Raw genomic sequence first — 25,000 nt, 5'->3', positions numbered from 1 at the left:
GGTGCAATTTTTGAGCACTGAATCTATGAATCGTGAGTTAATCCCGCCTGCTAGATCGATGATTGATGTTCATGTATATCAGGTTCTGTTGTCTACCATGCGTCGGACATTATGCAAATAATATCACCGATGACCTAATCAACAGTTTAAGAGATATCCCGTCTTGCTATATCTCCGCATGAAGTGGTAATGCAATATGGGTAACGTACACAGCCTAACAGTCAAGCATAAGTGAATCGAGGCTTTCATTGGGCACTGTGTCCTCGGCCTACATCTTGAGACCTAAGGAAGAAAATGGTTCTTGTGATATTTAAAATAACGTTTGGGGCATCTGCATTTTACAAACCACCTACCATATAAATATTCTGCTTAATCTTCCATGTTTTTTCATAGAAGATCGGTTTAAATGCAGAGATGGGATAGTGAAGAGTTGAGGAATTTTACAAAGCAAAGACAGTAGTACCAATAGCTAACTTTTCAGTTGATACAAGTGAAATACCTGAGGTAACACAAGATGAAGTAAATATTTCTCTTAAAATTATGAAACGAGGGAAAGTCCCTCTTGTAGTAGGAAGCTGTAGGCACTTAGCCAAGGGTCCAGACATGGAAAACTTTATGCATAGGTCTCTCCATTACGGGGGTACGTAGGCAACTTAAGCATGACTGGGATGCATGAAGGAGGGTTGCCAGTGGCTGTGTCTGGTGGTAATAGCCCATGGAATATTCAAACAATACTGTGAAAAACTAGGTCATGTATACACGCCGCCCGAACATCCCCAGGCCGTCACGTACACATGACACCCGGACATTATGGGTAAAAAAAAAAAGAAAAGAAACTGTTTGATCTGAACCCTTCTCTTGCTTTTCCATGATGATGATGTATTATGCTGCTTAATTAGTGCAACCTCCAGACAATTTTATTGAACTGAGGAATGATATCTACAGGTGGAGAGGTTTTCATGTTAACTCTCCTCCTCTTACTTCTTTCCTTCAGCCTCTCTCCCTTTACCACACTGTTGCACCTTTATCTTTTCTATCACTTCTCCAATCATCATTACACTTCAGAACACCCTGCTTGTTCCCCACTACAGCTGGCTCATAGCACCTGTCTAGCAATCACTTCCCCCATTTCCGTCCATTTCCCCAATGCATGAGATAATCGATACTCCCAGTCCTTTATATATGCAATAGTTCAACTCTGAAACTGCTTTCCTGTGTCTGCATTTCCATCTGCATTTTTCAGGCATCTCAGTATGAATGGATCTTAAATTCAACACTTTTTTTTATCTTGGAACAATTTTGCAGACTTCTAGCCTTTGATTACTCTTTCCTTGGAAAAGAAAACTATATGTAGATTCAAAAAGTTGCAACTGACCTCAATAAAGTATCTGAAAGACGCAATAATAAAGCTGAAAAAAACGTCATCAGATTGAAGAGCTAGACTCTTCAGCCACTTCAATTAACTGTTTTTTACTCCCACCAAAGCATCATAATGTGAGTGATGTGCCCCAGTAATGATCCTTTTACTCGTGTCTGTACTAATTTTCAGACACCGAACCTTATAAACAATAATGTGAACCAAAATGCAAAGGTGATGTATATTATTTAGAGTCACTACTGCCTCGTCTGCAGTTGAAGTGTACAGTTTCCTCGAGTGTGTTGTTTTGCGCCAGGTACTCCTACATGAGAGCTGCCGACAGAGCGTGGGGTACCAGGCTGAATAATGGGTCATGGACTGGCATGCTGAGCCTACTGATGAGGGAGGTGAGCCTTAAAAACTCTGCAGTTCTTCTCGTATGTTTTTTTTTTTCCCCCACTGTTCACCTTACTTCATTTATGTGGTTTGGTAGTGGTGTGGTGGTGTCGTCGTGCTGCAGTTGTTTGAGGTATTGGTAAGGTATTCGTCTTGTGGTATTTATATTCATGTTCGAGCTTGCTTCGTGAGCATGGGTGAAAAATTTGAGTGGTGTGTGTGTGTGTGTGTGTGTGTGTGTGTGTGTGTGGTGTGTGTGTGTTATGTGTGTGTGTGTGTGTGTGTGTGTGTGTGTGTGTGTGTGTGTGTGTGTGTTATGTGTGTGTGTGTGTGTGTGTGTGTATGTGTGTGTGTTAACAAAAAAAAGTTTATTCTCAGGTTTAACCAAAGTTGTTGGAAGGACTGATGGTTAGCTATTGAGTCAACTTACTGCCCTTAACCCGCCGCATCCCAGAGACATGAATTCACGTCCTCACATGATGTGCACTCATATCCCGGAGACGTAAATTAACGCGACAACATTGCAAGGACATTCCAAGGTCCCTAATTTGCACAATTTTCAATTTTCACGAGTGATTTTTGGAACGTATACATGGGACACCTTCCTCTACAAGATGCCATGCAGGGACAATGCCTTACCCAGCATGACCTCCTCCCCCCCCCTGCATGACCTTTTCTCAGCAATTCACCTGTTATCAGTGACCTGGCCAGTAAAGCCATGTCATGCCACAGTACGAAATTCATGGCCAGAGTGATTCCCCAATCAATGACAATGTGGAGGACAAACATTAGACAAAGAAACAGTCAGATATGATGATCAGGTAATGTGGCAAAAAAAGGTCAGGAATGGTGATGATTTAGAGAGTGAAACAATGCTTATAATGCCTATATTACCGTTTGATAACCAATATACTCTCGTACTACATATAAATTCGTACCAAATAAATAAATAAATACCGTTTATGAGTGGTGTAGAATAATTATCCTCCCATTGAACTCGTTTTCTTTGCAGCCAGCCTGATAGAAAACCCTGTAAGGTAAGGACGTACTCCTACCTGGATCGAGTATTTTAAACCTCTGGTGAGCGATTTCTCGATGAATTTTCGATGTTTCTCACCAAAAGCGGATGTTTGAGCAAAAAAAAAAAAAAAAAGGTCCAAAAAAAGTCGGGACTGGGGCGTACCACTGCCCAGAAAACGTCGGGATGGGGCGGGTTAAAAATGAAAGGTCAAAAGTCAAGGTAACATGGTTAGGTCAGAAAGTGACCTTGGAAAATCTACTTAAATAGTTTTTAGCCAAAGTAGGACAAATCTTGGAGAAAGGCTGAGGCTAAGGGAAGAATGAAGTGATTTAGTTTCAGGATCAACCAATCAAAGGTAAAGATCAGAGAGCTAGGTCAAAGTTACCTGTATGTGTGTGTATAAACAGTTCTGATAAGAATTTAACCAAACTTCCTGAAAGGGTTGCAAAATGTCAAAGGTCAAGGTCACAGTACAAGGTCAAATAAAAGTTTTTATCAGATTTAGACCAAGGAGTGTCATAGATCAAAGTTCCAGGGAAAAGCTAAATGCCAAGGGCACATGGCACAGTTTACTCAAATGGTTTTGATATGGCTTAATCCAAACTTGGTGGAAAGGTTAAGGGTCAACCAAGGACAAAGGGATTCAGTGGTGAGAACAATCAGTCCAAGGTCAGGGTCACAGGGCAAGCTAAAACTTCAACCTGTGTGTGAAAAACATAAGTAAAATAATTTTGATTTGCTTTGGATCAGAGTCAGTGAATGAGTTAAGGTTTACACAAGAGGTTTATCTTTTGGTTTTTAAAACAATAAGTCAAAGGTCAACATCAGATGACAAGGTCAGCTTGAACTGTTTGGTCTCATGTATACTAAATTCTGTGGAATGAATCAGATTAATACGAGGATAAGGAAATTTGATTTCGAGAACAATAATTCAGAGGTGAAGGTGACTGGGAATGGTCAAAGGCCAAGGTCACTCAGCAAAGTAAACACAGACAGTTTTGATCTTTTTAGAATCAAAATGGTGGAAGGGTTAATGATTAGACATGAATGCAGTAAAATCTCGAGAGAAATCTGTTAAACATCAAGACAGTGAGACAAAGGAAATATTTAGATTAGTTGGTGGGTGTGAGTGTTGCACTCTCTGAGTTCTACTTGTTGAAAATTGTTGTCTTATGATTACCATACCGCACTCATTTTGAAGCAATAAAAATCTTGTTAGCTTGTAATCAGTGAATTCAAACTGATACTGTTCCATGACAGAATAGAACACAGATTTTTAAAAATACACTTAACCTCAGGTTTTACAGGCTCATTCTTTGTAAATTCTAACCACGAGTGTCTGTCTGTCTGTCTGTCTGTTTTTTTCAGTGTCTGTGTGTTTCAGTACTTAGTGTGCAAACAAGTGCTAGGGTATATGGTTTTGTATTAGTATAAAGGAGGGAAAACAGGAAGTGGCTTATGACTACAATGAGTGGGACCGGGAAAAGAGAGAAATACTTCGATTGTTGACTCTTCAAATAGAATGCAGCGAACAGTTTATCATGGCAACAAAGTTTTTATTTTATTTTTTTAAACATTACACATTATGGCAATATTATGTATGAATATTTATATATATTTCAATTCACTAATATTTATATCTGTACCAGAACTTTTATTTCTGCATCAAGACCAAAAAGAAGCAGGTTTAACGGTTGCAAAAGGTGATTAACCTGCCCCGTACCGGCCGATTTTCCACCACTGCCCCCCCCCCCCAATCCCGGTAGATTTTTTTTTTTTTTTTTTTTTTTTTTGGGGGGGGGCTCAAACCTCTGCTTTTGGTGAGAAAAGATGGCAGATCACGGAGAAAGTGCTTACCTGGGCCTAGAAATGGTCAAAACAGGTGAGCCTCCGCGCACCTGGTACCGTGTTCTGTAAAGGTGCTCAGCTGCTGTCCTGTTTTCTGTGGTTGAGGTAAGTATTGGAAATCAGTCAGAATTGGTAGATATTTAGTAATTTGGAACAAAATAACATGTAGTACAAGAATATATTGGTTTTCACACAAAAATATAGGCAAAATAAGCATTGTTCCACTGAGTAAGCACAGCAAAATTGCCCACATCGATCACATATGATTCGCTATGACTGTTGTTTCAACATACATTTCATTTTCTCTACTTACATAATACTTTTCCACTAACATTATACCAGTTTCCACTTTATAGAACTGTTATCACATACATATTCACAGGCCTTACGATTATATTTATCATAATATTAGTGCATACTTACATAGTGAGCGAACTCGTTATGACTGTTGTTTCAACTTATTCTCTTTTTCAACTTACATAATAGTTTTCCACTAACATTACACCCGTTTTCACTTTAAGGAACTGTTTTCACGTATTTACAGGCCTTACGATTATATTTGGTGTAATATTGTCACATAATTTACAATGAAAGACAAAATTATCTTCTCCGTTCCGTCCAAAGATAATTTACACTTGACAAAATACAGTACAATGAAAACCCAGTCTCTACTACTGCGTGTTGCAAATGGTTCGATTTTTGCGCTATATGTTCGTCAAACTTTGGGAAGATAGCTGTGTCTTTGTACATACTGAGTGAACTCACTATGACTGTTGTTTCAACTTACACTCTATTTTCCAACTTATATAACACTTTTCCACTAACATTACACCCGTTTCCACTTAGATAATTGTTATCATACATTTACAGGCCTTGGTATTGAGCGTCTTATTATCGCATATGTACATAGTTAGTGAACTCGCTATGACTGCTGTTTCAATTTACCCTTTGTCAAATTATATAACACTTTTCCACTAACATTACACCTGTTTCCACTTTATATAATAATTGTTATCACATACTTACAGGCCTTATGATTATATTGAGCATCCTATTATTGCATATGTACTGGCCTTACTTTTACAGTGAGCGTCCTATTATCGCAAGCACACACAGTATCAGTAATGTAACAAGGTGTGATATTCCTTGTCAGGGTGGGGAGGAAAGGGTGGTGGGGGAGGATGGGGAGGTGGAGAGCAGCTCCCTTCCCCACTCGTGCTCCTCTTCCCTCTCCCTTTTCCTTTCCCCTTTCCCTTTCCTTTCCTTCCATTTCTCACATCAATCGGCTGTGGAGAGGCATGCGGGAATATTGCGGGGCAAAAGACGTGCTAGGGAGCGGCTCCTCCTCACCTGCCCACTGCCCGTGTACTCCAATTGCTCGCACTGCCTCCCTCCCACCACAACTTTCCCTTTCACCCTTCACTCCACCACACCACTTGCACTTTCCCTCGACAACACAGAAGGACCATACCTTATTTTCCTTCTCGCCGTCCCTTTCCGTCTTTTCCTCACATCACGGGGATGTGGGGAGGAAGTGCGGGAATATTGTGGGGTGAAAGACATGCTAGGGAGCAGCTCCTCCTTCCCTGCTCGCTGCCCACATACACCATGTGTTCGCACTGCCTCCCTCCCACCACCACTTTCCCTTTCACTGCTCACTCCCACCACACCACTTTCCCTTTCACCCCTTACTCCCGCCACACCACTCGTGCCTTCCCCAGACAATACAGAAGGACCATACATTATTTTCATTCTCGTTGCACCTTGCCTGCATATACGTACCAAAAATCACACGCAAAATTTGAAGAATTTGCAAATGACGGACCTTGCAATTGCAGCACGTTTGTATACATCAACGGGAGTCACAGTGGCATCACATTCGGACATATATATACGTCAACAGGAGTCGGCAGGTTAAGCATGGAAAAAGTTTCTTTCACCACACTTTATACAGTTTATAACATACAATGGACACTTCGGTGCCTTGGGCAGTGACAAATCATTATTTCATAGACAACGATTCCACAACTTATTATTATTATTTTTTTTTTATGTCTCTGACTCTGGGTGTAGGCTTCACAGCCTGCTCCCAAGGCCCAGTAGTCCTCCTACATTCCATACACCTCTACATGCTACCACTTTGGCGCTAACACCCACCGTCCTTATTGAATACATGCTAGGGCTGTCTCATACAAGACCTGCCCATAGAAGAACTTGGCTCAGTCTAGCTGTTTGCAGGGAGCTGGGGATTGATTTAATTATGTTCCTGCTAAATGCATACCCGTGTTTATTTAATTTCTTGCCACAAAACAACAAGCTATGAGTGGTGTGGTGCTCAGATATCAGTCAAACTGATCCACCAGTAATGATGGTACTGTAAAGAACGATTAAACGTATTTTGTGTATCTCAACCTAAGTCTTTTTTTCTAAGTTTAATTACAAAAATGCAAATGCAGCATTGACGTCGCTCCCAATATTAGGTTGATAAATAATGGAATGACCCCATCTATCTATCATTCAACTAGTATATATTACTCTGTAAGGAGTGGAGCAGGCTGAGGCTATGTTATTTAGTTTCATTTAAGGCATTCTGTGAGCAATAAACCACACCCAACTATCAGATTTAAACCCATGTGAGCCACATCTGGTTAGAGTAACCTTAACCCACTAGACCAACGGGAGTCCCATTGGTTTTATGGTTACCACCTGTTACAGCAGATGGCTTTCTGAGGTACTTGTACCTTGCTATATAGTCACCTGAGTGTAGTTCCATCTACAGTAGAGTATGTGGATGTTTGATGCCCTCACACACACCATATATATATATATATATATATATATACATATATATATATATATATATATATATATATATATATATTTAATATGTGGTAGGTGGGGGTGCTCACCATCCACTCACTCAATGTAGTGCTGCTCTACAGGTGACTTTATACTCCCTCTTCTGTCTTTCGTTTCTTCATTCTTTCCCCTTCCTTCTGCATGTGGGTGACTCTGCACTGAGTGACAAGCCAAATCATTTCCTGTACAACAGGAAACCATTTACTACGCTGGGTGGTAACCATATAACCAAATTATGGCGCCTGGTGGTTCAGTGAGTAATTACGGAGCTCCAGTCGGATTGAGCTGGTGAAGGTTTATATCCAAGGGATGGTTGGGGTTTATTGCTCACGTACTGCCACTCAGGGATGAGTGAGGTTGGTCACTCTCATCTTAAATGTCAGGACCAACTTGCCTAGCCCCGGGCTCCTACGCTTCTCATGGGGCAACGTAGGATTGGATGATGAATGAATGATGAATGATATCTATATATATATATATATATATATATATATATATATATATATATATATATAGATAGATAGATACAGTACATATATATATATATATATATATATATATAGAGAGAGAGAGAGAGAGAGAGAGAGAGAGAAATTGATTGATTGATTGTAGTAAAAACTGGCGGCGCAACTGCTAAGGTCATATGCCGCCGGACAACAAGCTAAAACACATGGCAAATAAATTGTGCATAATTAATAACTTTTTCTAGAAATAATACACTGAAAATAATAAAAGAATAGTTAAAAGAGAAAACAATTTCTTATAAAAGTGGAAGGAGGCCCGCCTCCTGAAGAAAACCAAAAACATCAGTAAAAACGCTATGGACTCCCCCAAGCATCGAGGAGAGACAGTAGGCACCATCTACCCCTGTATGCCTTTGGAGGAAACTCCAACGCAGGTCCCCCAAACTTGGACACTCGACCAGCAAGTGACGGACAATAAAGGGAACAAAGCAATCATCACAGTACGGTTGAGTCTCACCACTCATCAGGAACCCATGTGTAAGCCGAGAGTGCCCAATGCGAAGCCTGGCAAGAGCCACCTCCAATCGCCAAGGCATGGAAGGGAGAACCCTTGGCACAACCACTCTCTGGAAGACCTCTTTCAGCTTATTATAAGCAACACCATCCCAGCGTCTCTGCCAACACACATGCATTCTGTCCCGCAAGTAAGGCGTTAGATCAGATGCAGGAAGCGGATATTCTGTTGGGGACTGTTGAGTAGCCGCAGCCTTGGCCAATGCATCCGCAGTCTCATTGCCCACCACACCAACGTGTGCGGGAACCCAGCAAAAATCCACTCTCTTCCCCCGACGATGAATGAGGAACAGCCACTCCAAAATAGCTAAAACTAAGGGATGGGAAGAGTTAAAAGAGTCCAGGGCCAAAAGCGCCCCTTGAGAGTTGCTAAAAATAGTAAAATAATTGTCAGGATGAACAAACACCAACTTCAAGGCTAAAATGATGGCTGACAACTCCGCAGTAAAAACTGAGGCAACCAAAGGAAGACTACCTCCACGGCTAAAATTGGGAAATACCACTCCAAAACCAACACCTGATGCGGATTTAGAGCCATCAGTATACACAGGCACAGAACCACCATGACTAGAAGAATGTTCTAAAAATAACCTTAAAAGACACTGAGTAGCAACAAAATCCTTTGAACCTGCAATAGGCCTGCAGAAAGTTACCTTGGGCAATATCCAAGGCGCAACCCTCGGGATATGAACAGGACTGACAAGTACTGCCGACAAACCAAACCTCTCCATTATATCCTGAACCCTATAGCCAAATGGACGAGGCATGCGAGGGTGTCTACTATAACACAAAAGACAAGACTGTTTCGTCACACCCTCACAGACAAGTGAGTCTGGAAGGCGACGAATCCGGAGCCAGCACCGCACTGCAACAGACTGGCCCAGTAGATCTAAGGGAGGCACACCAGCTTCTACCAATAAGCTGGGAATTGGAGAGGACCGAAAAGCCCCAGTTGCAAGGCGAAGACCAGTATGATAGACAGCATCTAGAGTTTTTAGTCTTGATTCTTTGGCAGAGGAATATACCTCACAGCCATATGACAGCTTAGAGGTTACAAATACCTGAAACAAATGCAAGAGTGTCCTTCGATCAGCACCCCAAGAGGTATGGGACAGAACCCTCAATAGATTGAGAGCCTTCATACATGATGTTTTAAGATTTGCCAAGTGTGAGACCCATGTCAAACGACAATCAAAAGTCAGGCCCAAGAATTTCGTCTCTGTCACACAACGGAGTCTCCTGCCACAAAGCTGGAGATCAGGGTCCTGGTGTACCCCTCTCATCCTACAGAAGTGCATAGCCACAGTCTTTGAAGGGGAAAACCGAAAACCCTTGGAAGTGGTCCAGGCAGAAATCTTGCCCAAGGCAAGTTGCATCCGCCGCTCAATAGCAGACATGCGGGAGCCAGAAAAACATATAGCTAAGTCATCCACATAAAGGGATCAGGATACCCCAGCAGGAACTGTGTCAATGATACCATTAATGGCCACTGCAAACAGGGAAACACTTAAGACACTCCCCTGCGGGACACCTTCCTCCTGGCACAGTGCCGCAGAGAGGGTAGAACCCACACGGACCCGAAATACACGATCAGTCAAGAAGTCTCCAAGCAACACAGGCAGGCGATCACATAAACCAAAGGCATGAAGTTGTTGGAGGATGCCATGGCGCCAGGCAGTGTCATAAGCCTTTTCATGGTCAAAAAACACAGCCACAAGATGTTGCTTGGAGACAAAAGCTTCACAGATTGACGCCTCAAGCGTGATAAGGTTGTCTGAAGTGCACCGTAATTTACGGAAACCACTCTATGACGGAGAGAGAAAGCAACCCTTCTCCAGAAACCACATAAGCCTGACATTGACCATCTTTTCGAACAGCTTGCACACACATGATGTTAAAGTGACAGGGCGATAGGTGGAGACTTGGGAATGGTCTTTACCAGGCTTGGGAAAGGGGAGGACAATACCCAACTTCCAACTCCTCAGAATAGAGCCTGCACTCCAAACCCTGTTAAAAAGGTCCAATAAAAACTGAAGTGAATCAGTCGGAAGATGACGCAGCATAGTGTATGGAATATCGTCAGGCCCAGGAGCAGTGTCATGACACTCTGAAAGGGCAGCACGTAGATCACGGAGGCTGCAATCTAAATTATACAGCTCTCCGCCACGAGAACGAAAGTCAAGACCCAGCCTCTCCTGATTCCTACGACAGGTGGCAAATGGCTGAGATGGATCCTTTGTGGAGACAGCGTAAAACTGATCTGCAAAAGCAGAGGCTACTGCATCTGGTGCAGACACAAGTTCTCCGTGAAAGTGCAACACCGGAGGGGAGGGGGGCGAGAACCTACCAGATATCTTACGCACCTTTTTCCACACCACAGACAGTGAAGTTGAAGATGTAATTGTAGAAACATACGACCTCCACGAGTTACGGCGAGCATTCTTCATGACCCATCTATAGTGAGCACGTGCTTTGCGAAACTGATTTTTAGAAAAACAACATTACGATTGGCAAAATACCGATGAGCAGCTGCTTTGTAAGTTCCCTTTGCTATGGAGCAGTCATCATTCCACCATGGCACAGGTCTCCGGGAAAAAACACCAGAAGTCCGTGGGATAGAATGAACCCCTGCTGAGAAAATGGTCTTAGTAAAATAACATTCGGCATCATCAGTAGTTGAAAAATCAGTAACCCTGTTGGCATATACACATAGTTCCTCAAAGAGAGACCAATCAGCCCTGTCCAGACACCAGCGTGGCAGACGGGCTACAGGAACAGAGCAAGTAGGCTGAACCACTACAGGGTAATGGTCACTACCATGTAGATCATCCAAAACCTCCCAAGAAAAATCAAGGGCACAGTTAGAGGAAGAGATGGTAAGGTCAATGACAGAATACATGCCAGTCTGAACATGAAAATGGGTCGGCCTTCCATCATTTAGGACAACCAAATCTAAATCCCCAACCAAAGAGGCAAGAAGATCACCCCAGGGATTTGAAAGTGAGTCACCCCACAAAGGATGGCGGCCATTAAGGTCACCAAGGAGTAGGAAAGGGGGTGGAAGTTGGCTGATAAGGGTTTCTAGATCAGCACGCATAACAGGAACTGGAGGTGGAAGGTACAGACAACAGATGGTATAGCACCTCCCAACGTGCATCTGTATGGCTAGGACTTGAAAAGGGGGACTGAATCTCAAAGGAAATAAAGGGGACATCAGAACGGCACAAACTTGCACATCCACCGCTGTGACCACCAGGAGGAGATGCATGGAAGGCCTTATACCCCCTAATGGAAGGGAACTGTCTGTCCCCCACCATTGTCTCCTGAAGACACACATAGTGGGTTCAGAGTAGAGAGTAATAACTGCAATTCCTCCCAATTTGACATGGCACCTCTACAGTTCCACTGAAGACAGATTGGTACCGATTGAGCCATAGTGATTAGTATTAAATATTATGAACTTAGAAAGCTATGTAGCAACCTCGTTGGGAAGGGAGTGAAAGCCCTTCTTCCTGGGCGTGGAGCTCTGCCTCACCAACCGAGGAGGCAATGAAGATTTAGAGTTTCCGTGGGTGGAAGTACCCTTACCCCGAGACATATCCCGCCCATTGCCAGAATGAGTCCGAAGCACAGAGACCTTCTTGGAAGACCCACGTGCCCCGTCCGCACACCCATGTGAGGGTTCAGCTGGCACCTTGGGGCCAACTGAACCACCCCCATCCAAATCATCCAAAGGTTGGCCGCTGGAGGACGGATCAGAGGGAGCAAGCGACTGAGCTCTATGAGTATCTAAAGACCCAGGCCCCACCACACCTGAGGAAGAGGCAGGGCCGGGAATCCTAGAAGGGCCATCATGAACACCCACAGACTTAGACGCGACCACTGGCTGGGTTGTCGAGTGAAGAGCCCCCTCAGAATCCTCATGTGGTACAGAAGTTTGAACCTTAGAAGGAGGGGAGTCACCCAAAAACTCCTCACTCCTCACTCGTTTGAGGTTGGCAGATGCAACCTCCATCTCTGCACCAGAACTTAAAGCATTAGAAACTATAGTGCCACACTGTAAAGAAGATTGAGCAACAGTAGCAGAGCGGCAGATGGTACAGGAGCAGCAGTCGGTACGGAAGTAGCAGCTGATACAGAAGTATAAGAGACGCTGTTTTTATTGGATATGTCAGGACGAGGATGCACAGGAAGGACATCGGGAGTTTTGAATGTGTCAAAGCAAAGTGTAGCATCAACACGGGTGTTTGTCACAGGAGGAACCGGAGGAACTGGGATGGGGGAGGCACTCCCAGACGCTGGAAGAACCAATGCAGAGGGGACACCCTCAGAGACAGGAAGCACCTCCCTGGAGTACGCATAGCTGCTGCCAGATTGCACTCCCTCAGTGGAACCCCCTGGGCGAGAAGGCCGGGAAGTAGAACCCTGAGAATTTGATAGGGCATTGTGTGATGGCAGGGGCACCTGCCGGGTAGCTTTATGGCGAGACAACGCAGCAGCAAAGGTAACCCCAGGGAGAATGAACCACTCCCTTACCCTGGCCTTTGCCTCAGAAAAGGAAATTCTCTCCTTCGTTCGGACAGAAATGATCTCGTATTCATATTTGTATACTTCGCAATCCCTTGAGGAGGCTGCATGTGCTCCTCCACAGTTCAAACATTTAGAGGGTTGAGAAGAATCATCTATACCATGAGAAATTCCACCACAATTTCCACAGACCTCAGGAAGGCTGGACGCTTCCCACCTGCAAGAACGGTGGACGTGACCAAATCTTTGACAATAATAGCATCTTCTAGGTCGGGGAACATAAGGTTTAACCTTTAGCTTCCACCACGCAGCAGTGATAACCTCCCACAAGGTAAGACGGTCAAATGTCAAGATAAGAGTGGGCGTGGGGGTTAAAACCCCATCAACCTTCTTCATAATTCTCTGTACTCCTACAACACCCTGAGAAGCCAGCCCCTCTAGGAGGGAAGAATCAGAATATGATATCAAGTCACGAGAATACACAACCCCTCGGGACTGGTTTAGGACCAAATGACGAGAGGCAGATACAGGATAACCAGCGACCATAGTTAGGGACTGGATGCGTGAACTCTCCTCTTCATTCCTAGCTTCTAGCAACAGAGAAGCATCACCCTGTAAAGAGACCTTGGGGGTAAATCCACATGCTGAAACTAGACCACTGTGGATCTGAAAACAATTCAGGTTCCGGAAAGAAGTACCATTATCCATTTTAATGACTACATATTTGGTGTAAGAGTTATTAACAAAAACACCAGGTAAGAGCTCCATAGAAAAGGCATCGCAATTCACCATTTTGGCAGACGACCCGGAGGGTACAGGGTCGTCGGCCAGAGAGTGACCAGTTGATGCCGACTCATGCGGCTGGTCACTGACCACACGAGTGGGTAAAGAAAGGTTCTCTGTATCCATAAATACATTAGTGTAAAAAAATTGGCACCAGGAGGGAAACCGCCTACCAAGGAGTGAGGGGACCGAGCGCGGTCTGATGGGAGCAGGTTCCTCGTCCCCAGAGGGTGTCCCAAAAAGGACACCCCGTGATTCGAAAGTTTGCTCCCACCAGTGCAAAGACCTCCCTCCCCAACACCTCTCAGCCCAGACACCCAACCAACCAACTCAGGACAGCACTGACGCGATCCCTCTGGAGGGTGGAACCGATGACCCATACGGATAATCTACGTTTCGGGCAGCGCTTAGCCAGACCCCTCACCCACAACCTTACCCGCATGGGGGACCCTGCCAGATGTCGTTACATCCACGGGCAGGCTTGTGGGATCACCGGAGCACGCAAGCCCCCCCACCACAACAAGGTGGCTGCCCACGGGGGGGAGAGAGAGAGAGAGAGAGAGATAGTTAGATAGATAGATAGATAAATAAATAAATAGATAGATAGATATAGAACAGAGGATGGAAAAACAAATGAATTAAATAATAATCCGTAAACCAGATTACTGGCATCCTCCATTCATAAAATATCTGTAACAGTTGGACTTGAACAACTGTAGGTTGAATATTTGGGGGAAACAACTCTGGGGAAGCGAGTTCAAGCAATAGGCAGTTGGGGGAATAAAAGAACTCTGACAGATAGAAGTTCAGCATTATGGCTATGTGACATTCTAGTCATGAGCGCTACCAGATGACGTGTACCACGAGGGAAGGCATGGAGAGATGACACAATGGATGCAACTTCATCTGAGCATTTACCAAAAGAATATCTGTAAAACAATGCAAGGGAGGCAGCATTCCTTCTTACTTGTAGGCGAGGTGGTTTATAATAGCAGGGTTCTTAATAATTCCAACAGCTTTGTTCTGAATTTTGTCTAGTTGTTTTAGTGCAACCTCTCCACATCCATTCCACAAGGGTGAGCAATATTCAAGCTGAGAGGGCACATGACTTTTATAAATTATTGCTAACTGCTCATCAGTGATGAAGTTACTCAGTGAAGAAGTTACGGACTCTGTACAATAATCCAAGTTTCTCTGAGGCGGTTTTTGCTAGTGATCTGACATGAGAGGTCCAGCTGAGGGCATTGTTAAGTGAGACACCGAGAATGTCAATACTTTTGCAGATGACAGTATTAGTAGCACTGAAAGTAATATACGAATCTGGCAATAATAATAATAATAATAATAATAATAATAATAATAATAATAATAATAGTATTAATAGTAATAATAATAATACTGATGTTAAACCTCTGTGACACAGCCATGATTCTGCGGCATTTAATGATGAGTGAATGAGTGTCTGGTGGAGTTCACTAGACATGGTGTTGATAGTTTTTGTCGTGCTTTCTTCTCCTTGGTTTCACGGTCCTATCTCAGCTCATCCTTAGATGGGATTATGAGATCAGAGAGGTGATGGCAAAAAGCCAGGAAAGAAAGGATGGTGCAAGAATTCCCCTGGTCCATATTATAACAATGTATGCTAGGAATGGTAATTTTAGTAGCTTGGCAACGAATGTATTCCCAAATTGAAAGGCAGTGCAAAATGTGTAACTTTGAGTCCTTGCACACACTTAGCAGTAGATAATGGGATAAAATAGACTCAGGTAAGCACATTTCCTATTTCAGGAAGTAGACTTGGCCCTGGGTCCATTTTCATATGACTGGACAAGATATAAATGGATGGATTACTCACGGTATTTGTCGCACATTGAATACAAGATTTTTGCTGCCCGTGGTCGTCCTGAGGTTGACCCGTGGGGCTTCCTGCTGCCTCTGTCGTCATTGGTATGGGCTGCCTTGATGATGGTGCTACTGGCAGTGATCACCGTCATGCTACTTTTGCCATCTTGCCTTCCCACACGCATACAACACAAAGCCAGGCGGGACACGAATATCTTTAACTGTGTTCGGGTCCTTCTCCAAGAAGGTAACTTTCATGACAGCTTTGAAAAAAGAAAAAGTGAAAGAAGTGTTTGTTGGGCGTTAGATTCCAAGTGAAATGTATAATCAGGGAATTTACTATTATATTCTTAGTTTTGTCCAAAGCTTCTTTAATACTAGTGAAGTGTAACCAAAGACTTAGCCGAAGTATTGGCCATCCCGAACTCTTGGCCTTTCTCATTTCTTCACTAAACTGAGAAAGATATTTCTCAAAATTGCAGAGAGAGAGATAATAAAGCTTTTGCAAGTCTGGGTCACTTAACCAATATAGTCATAGCGATTATCTAGATTATCATAGTCATTATTCTAGATTATCACTGATTAGTTCGGGCAGATCTCTATGGGTATTTTGCACAGTAGTAAGATATGTTAACACAACTGATCTAATCTCTGCATGCACATTAAAATGTTTTGTGTCCAAACAGACATACGGAAAACTACTGGCTGGTGGTGGTGGGAGCGAGTGACGCTGGGGGTGTGGATGCTGATGATGTTGATTCTAACACAGAGCTACACTGGCAACCTTATGTCCCTCCTGGCAGTCAGACACATCAATAATCCCTATGAAGACCTCAGAGACGTACTTGATTCTGGCGTTGGGATAATTCTTACTGAGTATAATGTGAATACTCAGTATCTACGTGTAAGTGTTGTGATTAAAGCCTTACTCTGGAGGATGGCCATATTTTTCGTTTTGTTTAATACTACTAAAAATCAGCACATATACCCTGCAATAACTATCAAGATTTTTACACTTCATTACATGTATCATTTCTCCTTCATTCAAATTTCTTCAGTCTAGGTGAATATATAGATTTAAACAAATATCTGATTATTATTTGTATTGATTTAAGTATCTTCCTCTAACGGTTCACAGCAACCTACGTGGCCATTTCACATCACACTTTTTAAAGTACAGTAATCCCTCAGTTATCCTTCTTCACAGCATCTACCGTACTGCAATATTCGGCTCTTTCTACTTGCCTCTATTAAAACAATATACAGCAAAATTAGGCAATATCTGGTTTAGAAACGGGAAACAATCGGTGATACTATGCATTTTTCTGCTGAGAAGCCAATACCCAGAGTCGGACACATAAAAAAAAAAAAAAATCCGGCTCAGACAAGGGAGCCAGTTGGCCTGCAGGCAGACCCTGCAACATACGTCAGCCAAACACAACGCACTGCGTGAGTGGGCCGCCTGTCTTGCCAAGCCAACCGTCGCCCTCTCATTCTCCCCACTGAGTGCCATATGATAATGGCATATCAGTGCCTTGTGCATTTGTGAACCACGTGGTGGCAACCCCCAGTGGTGTGACTTAGCCTGTGGCCCCTCGTGCCTTACTCGGTGCTGTAGTGCTAGAGACTGTAGAAACAGGGGCTGAGGTGGTGGAGATGTAGTTATCTTTGAGGGAGCCATTTGCTACTAGACCACATGGGATTATTTGCACTAGTAATCTTTGTGGGAGCTTTTTGCCGCTTGACCACATGGGATTAATTGCACTGTCCTGCTTGCAACTCTTCCCTCCATCGATGCCAACACTAAGTATGATTATGATTATATTATATGCTGTATTACTGTATAGTATGTACTGTATCAATACTGTACTGAAATTTGTGCTTGATTTCAATCTTTTACTCATGGGTAATACTGTAAGAAAGTTTTTAAGATAGAAGGTCGGGACAGATAGCTTAAAGTGGAAGTATATTATATATCGATCTCACTGCCAAATGGATAGCTGGGGGTACGGACACAATATCCAACATTTTTGTAATATCCGGCGGTTGGCTTGGCTGAATTATGTCAGATAACTGACAGATTACTGTAATATTACGTATCAGCACATCATTATCAAGCTTTGGAGCCTCCCACAAAGGTTGTGATTGGACATAATGCCAGACATCAGGTCCTTTCCAGGTGATGACCAAATGGGATACCCTTGACTTTCTCTGGCAATCAAACTGTTTGTTTCTGCAGCATTCGCAACCTTTTTCCCAAGTTCCTCTCTGCTGATCACCACCTGTTCTCCTCTAATGTTCATCTTCTTTCCCTTATGATGCCCCAACTGTCATTGGCTTCTGATAGCAAACCACTGAATCTTTCCTTATTTTTATAATCATTTCAAAGCCAAGGTGGATATTGCATGTACTTGTATGTGCACAACAAACTTGCCTTCTCTCGTGTTCCTTAACTTAAGTCTCCTGAATTCTCGACAATGTGGCTTTGGCCCTTCTGTCACTCTCACAGAATACATCTGTATTGTTATCTTATGTGCAAATGTTACTAACTGTACGAAATTCATTAACTATTTGCCTTATAAATTGGAATGCATTCTGTCCACTTCTCACTATTTTCTGAAATTACAGTTTCAAATTATCCCAATATTCACCACTACCTTTGGCTCAATTCTTCATTCGCTGAGCTACTTACTGAAGAATCCAGCTTTTTTTATTGACTGGTTGCAGATTGAATGGCACCACCCTGGTATAACTGGGCATCTGAAATAGAATCTGAAAATACTATGCCTTTCTCTTACTACTAATCCATCTGCTTATAGTCAGTCTTATTCTTGGGGTTCCTGCAGTCACGCGCTTAAATCAGTCGTCTGTACTACTGTTCCAGGAAGGCCTGTGAAACCTCCCAAGAAGCAGTGTCTGTAGCCTTTTAGTGCCACAGATTGGGTAGCAGTGATGAAGTCCTTCTTTGCAAATCCATGGAAGGATTATTGTTTTCTTGGTTAAGACCCACACAAGTGTACTTTGTGCATTAAGGCAATCATCTTCATTTCTGATGAAACAAAAAATGAAAATGTTTAATATTCTGAGAAAATTCTAGTGCTGTCCATAATAAGGGGTTGATTTCAAGAGGAATCGGGATTAATTACCCATGAATTTCGTGCAATCTATATATACAGTATATATTTTAGGCCAGAACTGATTCAAATAAATTCTTAGTCTTTCTAAAGAAAATTTAATCATATCAAAACGCCCGTGAATCTCTCATTAAGATTCTTCCTTTTTCCTCTGGCACATTGCCAAAAACCTCTAGAATAAAATTTCTGCATCGTCTATCCCTCCATTGTGTCGATCTGATGGATCTGAAAATATCTGTTCGACAGACAAGGCTGAAATCTTTGCCAGAACATACTCCTAGCATTCCACATAGGATGATTCCGATGTGGTCACTCCATTCTCCCCCCCTGCCTCCCTCTTTTGACTTCCTCATGCCGGTCAGAAAAGTATCTTCCAATGATGACTTTTTGTCCTCATTCTCATGAGTATTATTATGTTGTATGGTCTGGCTGGAGTGCCTTCTGTTGTACTGAACTGTCCTTCTGCGTGGAAACCAAGCCTTTGCAAACTCTTTGCCAATGCATCAACTTGCTCCTTTTTTCTTCTTGCTGGAAATAATGTCTCATTCAGCCTGTGCTGTGGAAGGGTTACCAGTCTCAACTCCCTAACTAGCGCCATTTGCCCCAAGCCGTTCGCTGTGGGTCAAGCATTCTTGGACGAAGGCCATATGTATATTTGTACAATGGATTTATACTTGGTCCGTGTTATATATATATATATATATATATATATATATATATATATATATATATATATATATATATATATATTTATATTTACTTCTATATATATATATATATATATATATATATATATATATATATATATATATATATATATATATATATAATTTTATTTATTTATTTATTTATCTAAATCTATGTATCTATATATCTATAGAGATATATCTGCATATCTACAACTATATATATCTATATCTATATCTGTATATCTATATCTAGATATCTGCATATCTTTATCTATATATCTTTTTATGTATATCTAAACATATATGTATCCATGTATACATATATACAGTATATTTACCTATCTATCTATTGATCTATCTGTCTATCTATCTATATATCTGTCCATCTGTCTATCTATCTATCTATCTATCTATCTATCTATCTATATATATATATATATATATATATATATATATATCTATATATATATATATATATATATATTTATAATATCTATATATATCCATCTGTCTCTCTATCTATTTACCTACCTACCTATCTATGTATCTATCTATCTATCTATCTATCTATCTATATCTATCTATCTATCTATCTATATACTTAGACTGCTTCCCCCAAGGAAAGAGAGGTAGCCGAGACAGGACGACCCACTCCCCATTTACTCATCCATTCAAACACATTTATTCGCATCTTAGCCCCAAAGGGGAGATAGACAGATCCTCACCGCACCACACCGCACAAGGGTCAACTGTGCAATGCAATCAGTGACATCCGCAGCAGGGCCCGACAGCAGAGCTGGTTTACCCCTGCCACATCATAACAGACTCATCCCCTTACCCGCACCTGACCTGAAATAGCTGATCAGACCAAATGCGGGAGAATATCCCCTCAGGGCTGCGTCATCACTTATTCATTCACAATTTCTCTCCATTCATTTCTGTCACGCACAGCCACTCTTCCTTGCTCAACAGACATCCCTCTCGCATCCAGCGCTCTCTTCACATCCATCCTATTCGTGGTCTTCTTCTCAGCCTTACACCTCTCACATCAGATCTAGTTATCTTTTTCACCAATCGCTCATTATCCATTCTCTCCATATGCCCAAACCATCGCAACACCCTCTGCTCAACTCTACCAGCCATCTCCCGAACAACTCCAGTTCTCCTTTGCACTTCATCATTCCGCACCCGATCCATACCCGATCCATATATATATATATATATATATATATATGTATATATATACAGCATATATCATCATCATCATCAGCCATAACTAGTCCACTGCTGAAGAAAGGTCTCCCTTAACCTTTCCATGAATTCCTTGACTGAGCCAATCTCTGCCACGTTTTCCCTGCAAATTTCTCTATCTCATCTCTCCATATCCTGTCTGGCCTTTTTCTGCTACGCTTACAATCTCTTGGTGTCCTGTCAGTCAGCCTCTTGCTCCATTGGTTACCTCTTATTCTTGCTACATGGCCTGCCCACCTCCATTTCTGTTCTTTTAAAACTTCGATAATATCTTTGACTTTAGTCTGCTCTCTCACCCAACTTGATCTTTTCCTGTCTCTTAAAGATATTCCCAACACTGACCAGAACAGATTAATTTATTTTCCATCGATTTTGTCAGTTTCCAGGTCTCACAACCATACGTCATAGCTTCAATTATACATTAGTTATATACTTTTCGTTTCATACAAACTGGCAAGCTACTTTTCATAATGTCTCTATGTTTAGCGAAAGCTTTCCATCCAATTGTAATGCGCCTTTTTATTTCGTTGTCATGATCTTTCGTTAGTTTTAGTATTTGTCCCAAGTAGCTGTACTCCTCAACTTCTTCAATAATTTCACCGCTTATTCTGATGACGCTCTTTAGTGTTTGTGGATTAAACATTAGTTTTACTCTGGTTCATCTTCAGTCCTACTTTCAGACTTTCTCTGTTCAGGTCATTTAACATTTCTTGCAATGCCTCCGCTGTTTCTGAGATTAGGACAATGTCATCTGCAAATCTTAAATGGTTTAGCTTTTCTCGATCTATTCACTTCTTCTTTTTCCCAGTCTGGCTTTCTGAATATACTTTCTAGGCATGCTGTTAATATTTTTGGTGAAATCTTATCTCCCTGACGCATGCCCTTCTCAATCTTAATTTTTTCTGAGTCCTTATGTAATTTAACTGTAGCAGTTCCCTCTTTGTATATGTTTTCGAGCAGTTTTACATTGTTCTCATTCACTCCTTGTTCTCGCAATTAATTTATAATTGCTATGTGCTCCACTAAATCAAGAGCCTTTTCGTAATCATCAAAACCTAAGCACAGTGGTTTATTATATTCTGTAGTAGTAGTAGTAGTTGTTCCCTAGGCAGTCTGGCCGAACAGCCCAGAGTCCCTTAGGAAGGCCATGGCCGAGACCGGGCTTTCCCACAGAGCTCTCAAAGAGTGTATGTTGTGTTGTTGGCGTGGGTGATAGTGTGCAATGGAGTCTTCCATAATGTGCTTAATAGTATGGGGTGCTGTGTTGCATCCTGGACAGGCATCAGCGACAGAGTCATTCAGCCTCTTCTAGTATAAGAGGGCTGGATGGTGCCCACATCTCAGCCTGGCCAGGTGGACCCTGTCCTCACGAGGAAGATAGGATTCAGAAGGGTTGATGTCAGGAGGCCGTGCATGCAGCTGTGTGTTGTCTTTAAGTGACTGAATGGTCAATTAGCTGATTCATTGTATGTAGATGACCGGTGGTTGAATACCCTCTTCGGAATCCTGCCTGTTTACGAGGTTGGTTTCCTCCAAAATCGTTGTTATTCTGTTCGTAAGGACTTTAGTGAAGAGTTTGTAAATGACTTATAATAAGCTAATGGGTCGATAGTTACTAAGATCTTTTGAGTCACCTTTTTGTAGAGTAAAATAACTTGCATTACACCATGTTTTGGGAATTTTCTTCTGTTTTATACAGTGGGTAAATAAGTGAGCAAGCTTATTTTGTACTTCTATTCCCGCATCCAACAGTAAATCTGTTACTATTCCATCTTCTTCTGGAGCCTTCCCTCTTTTCATATTTTTTAGACAAATGTTCACTTCGTCTGGTGTTACCTCAGGTATTTCACTTGTGTCAACTGAAAAGTTAGCTATTGGTACTACTGTCTTTGATGCATACAGTTCTTTGTAAAATACTTCAACTTTCTTCACCATCTTATCTCGGCATTTAATGATTTTACCGTTTTCTTCTTTAAGTGATGTCATTTGTTGCCTTCCTAGTGCCATTTTACTTCGGACCTGTTTCAGACGTTTTCCTTTATTGATGGTTTCTTTGATCTGATCCATGTTTCTCTTTCTTTTTTCTTCTCTTTGTCCTTTATTGATAAGCTTGTTTAATTCCGCTTGTTCTATTTCGTCTTTCTTTGTTTTTACTTCCATTTCCTTTCGTTTCTTCATAAATTCGAGTGTCTTTTCTGAATATTTCTTGGCTTTGGTTGTATTAGGTTTTCCTACTACCTCCGCTGATTCTCTTAGCACTTTTGTTAGTCTGTCATTCAGCTCATCAATGTCACATTCAGCATTACTTAGAGCCTGAAATCTGTTCTTTATTTCCAACTGAAAGGCTGCTTTGTTTTCGTTTACTATTATTGGGCATATATTTTTTTCTTTAATCATCTTCTTTCTTTCACTTCTGAAATTGAGACTGGCTGTCCAACCCACCATTCTGTGATCACTGCCTATATTTACTTTGTCGATTACTGTGACATTTGTGATTGTGTTATTCTTATCTGCTATAATGAAGTCGATTTCATTCTTTGTTTCTCCATTTGGGCCTCTCCAGGTCCACTTTCTCCCTATTCTTTTGCGGAAGAATGTGTTCATTATTCTCATGTTAAACATTTCAGCAAAATTTACCAGCATTTCTCCTCCTTCATTTCTGATTCCCACGCCAAATTTTCCCATATATGCTTCTCCATTTTTCGACGTCCCAACCTTTGCATTGAAATTTTCTGAGTATAGTATATGTTGTCTATTCTTCTTCCATAATCTGGGAGATGTCATCATAGAATGTTTCTATTTCTTCATCTGGGGTTTGAGAAGTTGGTGCATATACTTGTATTTCTTTCAGGTATATTTTTTGCACAGTCTAATGACAACAAATGCTGCTCTGTCAGATACACTGCTGAATTTAACAATGTTGTCTGCAAGATTTCAGTCAATTAGAAATCCTACACCACTAACTCTTTCATTTTAACTTCCTCTGTAGTAAAATAGGTGGTTGCTGTCTTCGAGCTGAATTACTTTTTCTTCTTTTCTGAGGATCTCACTCAAACCTACAATATCCCAACTAATGTTTTCTAGTTCAGTCATTAGGTTATCAAGTTTGTAATCTTCTAGCAAGCTTCTTACATTATATGCATAGATCTTCATGGATTTCAATTTGTTTAATATGCAAAGAGTCTAATTTTCCAACACAGTGCCTACTCACTTTCAGTGACACACTGCCCGTAAGCACAGAAGGCAGTGCGTTTGGACCTTTAGTAGACGATGATCCAACAGGAATGCCTGTCAAATCATTTGCAATAGATATCATGTTTGGTTGGCAGGATTGTGGCAAATAATCTCACCTCCCTGCCACATAGTTCCTGGTGAGATGTATTTTTTGTGCCACCTTATTCGTTATATTCGGTGTAGCCCTGTATACTGTATCTATAGGGGGTCCCGTGGTCCGCGCCGTCTAAGACTGTATCTCATAACAAGGCCTTCCCCTATCTGCCACCTGGAACACTCCAGGTAGCAGTGGGATCCTGCCCCTGGATATATATATATATATATATATATATATATATATATATATATATATATATATATATATATATATATATATAATACTGGAGAGAAAGAGAGAGAGAGAGATGTATGTATAGATATGTATAGACATGTATGTATATAGATATGTATGTATTTATAGATAGATAGATAGGTAGGTATATAGATAGATAGATATACATCTCTCTCTCTCTCCATCCAGTATACATTTATATCATCATCAGCATCATCATCAGCCGTTTGAGTATCCACTGCAGGACCGGCCTATCCCGACCGAAGTCGGGACGATACAGCCAATGTATCTCTACCAAGTGGCTTAGGCTGTCTGGCAGAGATTGTATGTAGGGTGAGATGTGCTTGTAAGTGTAATTGTAGTGTTGGAGTGTCCTTGGATTTGTGTGCAGTCTGTGAACCAAGTGTAATGAGCCCACGCAAGCCGAATGGGTGCAAGTATACTTTATAGTAAATGACACTAGTTCCACCACAGCACCCTTTGTGTCTTCCAATGCAGTACGTGGCCGGGTGAACACTCCCAAAATTTTTTGACCCTGGCGGGGGGCGAACCTTGGCTCACCCGTGTACGCACACTCTACCACTATACCACAGAGGCTCCATATATATATATATATATATATATATATATATATATATATATATATATATATATATATATATATATATATATATATATATATATATATATA

The 25,000-nt window shown here is 41.7% G+C and overlaps 2 protein-coding genes across 2 annotated transcripts in view; both read left to right on the top strand.

The window, feature by feature from the left end:
* Nucleotides 1-25,000, top strand: part of LOC145407423 (uncharacterized) — a 583,744-nt gene that overhangs the window by 384,685 nt on the left and 174,059 nt on the right. The window lies entirely within an intron of this gene.
* LOC145406073 (uncharacterized) overlaps nucleotides 1-25,000 on the top strand; it is a gene marked incomplete at its 5' end in the record, with an annotated part of 204,237 nt that overhangs the window by 25,266 nt on the left and 153,971 nt on the right. Inside the window, 3 exons of the mRNA XM_080277262.1 lie at nucleotides 1,674-1,764; nucleotides 15,617-15,917; nucleotides 16,357-16,574. Of these exons, the coding sequence (XP_080133388.1) occupies nucleotides 1,674-1,764; nucleotides 15,617-15,917; nucleotides 16,357-16,574 (610 nt within the window). The remainder of the gene's footprint in view (nucleotides 1-1,673; nucleotides 1,765-15,616; nucleotides 15,918-16,356; nucleotides 16,575-25,000) is intronic.

Source organism: Coenobita brevimanus, chromosome 8, assembly GCF_032717465.1.
Source record: "Coenobita brevimanus isolate Jiangsu-jjx chromosome 8, ASM3271746v2, whole genome shotgun sequence".
NCBI classification, from domain to species: Eukaryota; Metazoa; Arthropoda; class Malacostraca; order Decapoda; family Coenobitidae; genus Coenobita; species Coenobita brevimanus.
The sequence above is the reverse complement of the archived record's forward strand: the minus strand, read 5'-3'. Positions and strand labels throughout refer to the sequence as shown.